General features: G+C 33.5%; 1 protein-coding gene across 1 annotated transcript; it reads right to left on the minus strand.

Annotated features, from left to right (window-relative positions):
- Positions 1 to 1,463: 1,463 nt before the first annotated feature.
- LOC310649215 (olfactory receptor 6B1-like) lies at positions 1,464 to 2,417 on the minus strand (the record flags this gene model as incomplete). Its single annotated transcript, XM_083377520.1, has 1 exon — positions 1,464 to 2,417. The coding sequence occupies one exon, from the start codon at positions 2,415 to 2,417 to the stop codon at positions 1,464 to 1,466; it is 954 nt and encodes a 317-aa protein (XP_083233646.1).
- Between the last annotated feature and the right edge of the window lie 1,274 nt (positions 2,418 to 3,691).

Genomic DNA, 3,691 nt, shown 5'->3' on the forward strand with positions numbered 1-3,691 from the left:
GTCCAAGATTTTCTTTAACAAGGCAATACTATACCTTTTCTGAAGAAAAATGTAGTGGATAATTTTTATCCTATCTCATTATTGAGAAGATATTTGGATTGCAGTTCCAATGGACTCTGAAAGATGTAAATTATTGTGACTTTTGAGCAGGGTTTCTAACTTAGAAATAGTACAAAGATCACATTGATTATATTTGTTGATGATGTCTAGAAGGAGATGGAAGAGGATTGATATATTTATTCTGGCCCTCCTTAATCTCTCAGTAATGTTAAAGTCATCAGCCATAGAATTCTGAAGTTGAACCATAATCATTCTGGTAACCCTACAAAACAGGTTAATCTGTCAGCCCAGCTTAAGCCCCTGTTGAAAGAGCCTGGTTTTACAGAAAGCCGACAAGCCAGAGACATAAAAGTCAAACATATCATTTGGAATAAAGCTTCACAATTGATTAAGAAGTCAGGCACACACACTTGAAATCCTTTTAAAATAATAGACTACTTTATTCTACTATTGTAGAAACCATAAAGTAGATATGAGGTAGGAACTCAGAATGAACAGGATCAAATAGGGGTAGAGAGGAAGGATTCAAACAATGATATCCTACATATCTAAATCTAGATCAGGTCATCTCAGAAGCATCCAAAGTAAGCCATGATAATGGAAAAATGTTCTTGAGGAAGTAATACCAAAGCATGTTTTCATTTCCATATTAGATGAGGATTGGAAAAAGGATGGCATCTGACAGCAACTTTTGTCTGTATTATATTTTAAAAAATATAAAATATGGAAAATATTGGACAACATGAATAACATGTGAAAACCCAACCCAGCTGTATGTGTGTATAAAGTCTATATAGACTCTAGACTATTACCAATATGAACAAAAGTGCTGTATGAATGGATTCTTAGAATCCAGTCTAAGTTCAATAATGTGTATAAGGCTGCAGTGAAAACAATTATTTTCTTTATTTCATTTACTAAGATAAAAAGAGAAAGATCTTTAGGCACAAAGAACTACAGTTTCTTACCTTGTTTCATCCCTATTCCCATCCTATTCCACTCAATATAGAGAAATACATCACTAAAAATAGAATTTGTTAACATCATATAATTGACATTTGTCCTTAATTTTGAAATTATTGTTTAAAATGAAAATAATTGTGTATTATTAAATTTAGATCACTTGTTATATGCAATTGGTATAATTATGGTGACTTGTTCCCAGCATCTCTAAATATCTCATCTCTTTCTACATATACTTATTTCTTTATTTTTCTATAATTTAACACTGACTGTTATCGGTATGCAGTCCCACAAAAGATATTTCCCAACGAAATCCAATTTTCTCCTATGAATTTTCAACATTTTTGTCTACGTCTACTAAGTACGTTGTGGAATACACATATGCAAAAAATGAAAAGTTATTCTTTTTGCCTGCTGAAATAAATCCATTAGTCACCAGTCTAACGATCATTAATCATGTTCTCAAGACTGAAGCTGCAAAATGTTTTTTTTAGTGCTTCCTTGACATCCTGATTCCTTAAACAATAAATGCATGGATTCAGCATGGGAGTAACAATAGTGTACACAACTGACACAAGCTTATTGATGTTGAAAGAATGGATTCTCCTTGGTCTTGCATACATGAAGAGTGTGGCCGAGTAGAAGATAGTAACCACTGTGAGGTGGGAGGTACAAGTAGAAAAAGCTTTTCTTTTTCCTTGGCTTGTGGGGATATTTAAAATGGTGCATATGATAAATACATAGGAGCCCATTGTAACAGAGAGTGGAATTAAAAGGATAAAAAGAGCAAATACAAAGTCAACCATTTCAGCCACAGTTCGGTCAGTGCAGGAGAGATTGAGCAAAGGGGAGATGTCACAGAAGAAATGGTTGATGACATTTGGCCCACAAAATCTCAAATGTGAAATGAAAAAGACTTTGAGCATAGAAATTAGGAAACCAGTGAGCCAGGAACCTACTGCAAGCTGCAAGCAAAGCTGGGGTGTCATAATAACAGGATAGCGTAGAGGGTGGCAGATGGCAACATAACGATCATAAGCCATAACAGCCAGCAGGACACATTCAGTGCAGACTAGGGATATGAAAAAATACAGCTGAGCCATGCATCCTGCATAGGAAATGCTTTTATCGGTTGCTAAGAAGTTAATCAGGAGCTTTGGAACAGTCACAGAAATGTACCAAGTCTCAAGGAAAGACAAGTGACTGAGGAAGAGATACATGGGTTTTTGGAGGTGACTATTTGTCCTGATGAGGATGATGATCATTGTGTTCTCCACAAGAGTGAGGATGTAGATACAAAGAAATACTACAAATAGTAGTCTCTGAAGTTCTAGAACGCTGGGAAAACCCAGAAGGATAAACATCTGGACCCTGGTTTGGTTGTTCACTTCCATGCCTTATACACCAATCTGCAAGATGAAAGGATAACAGAAACATGATAAATTTACAAGATAAATAAAAAAACCTTTTAGGAAGAGAGCTTTCTGGATATATGGTGGGGAAAATTCAGGATATGTGAAAGGATGAATGGAAATGTCAATGAATGAAGCAAACGTTTCTTGCAGTTCTTCATCTCTGAGTTTGCTAAATATTCAAAACGTGGATAATGCCATTTCTGGATTCCTGAAAAGGCAATGTTACACACAATAAAACAATAATCAATATATAAATTATACAATCAGAAATAATAATTATAATATAAGGAGTCAGTTAAACTTTTAAATGTTTGGGTATCCTACACTGCCATCCGTCTGCTACAGTTGTAGCTGCCAAATCTATTGATATTTCTTTTCATCTTTTTATTGAAAACATGCTAATTTTAAAATAAATACAGCATTTCCTTTGGTTGCTGTCATTTATATTGGTTTATTTTATAAGAAATCCAGTGTGAAACATACATATGAACAGACACACACAAACACACACAAACAAATTGGACTTGTCTGTAAAGTGCTTGTGGTCAATTATTTACATTTTTATTTGGGTTTTTGAATAGCCACTTTTTCTCACTCTATCCTACTTCTATAATTACAATTCTGGACTCTTTGGATTAGTAATATAGAAAATATTACATATTTTGTGGCTGCGTTGAATTCTTTACTGTAGAACATTTGACAAACACAAGGCAGGCAGGCAGGCAGGCAGGCAGGCAGGCAGGAAGGAAAGAAGGAAGGAAGGAAGGAAGGAAGGAAGGAAGGAAGGAAGGAAGGAAGGAAGGAAGGAAGGAAGGAAGGAAGGAAGGATATATATATATTTTACCTGAACACTTAAAGAACTTCAGGAAAAAATATGGATGATGTATAAATATATCTTTTTCATGTATCTATATCATGTCAGAGTAATCAAGCTGAGTACTATGCAAAATAAAAGTTAAAATTATAAGGTTAAATAAAAACAGTAATAATTATGTAAAAAACAAAAATAATTAAGAAAGAAGAAAATACAAAGATTTAAATTAAATTTAATCATTAGAATCAATTAAGTTCTAACAGGAGGTATTATATTCTGCTATGTCCAAATTACAAAGAAGACATATTGAAATGAATCTTATCTGCTTTTCATTCATTTGTATTACATATTTAAGATTAACTAATAAGATTATATAGCTTGTTCCCAATCAAATAAACTAAATATAAATCAGGAGGAAAACTAAATATGCAATATCTAA

This window comes from Vipera ursinii, assembly GCF_947247035.1.
Source record: "Vipera ursinii genome assembly, chromosome: Z".
Lineage (NCBI taxonomy): Eukaryota > Metazoa > Chordata > Lepidosauria > Squamata > Viperidae > Vipera > Vipera ursinii.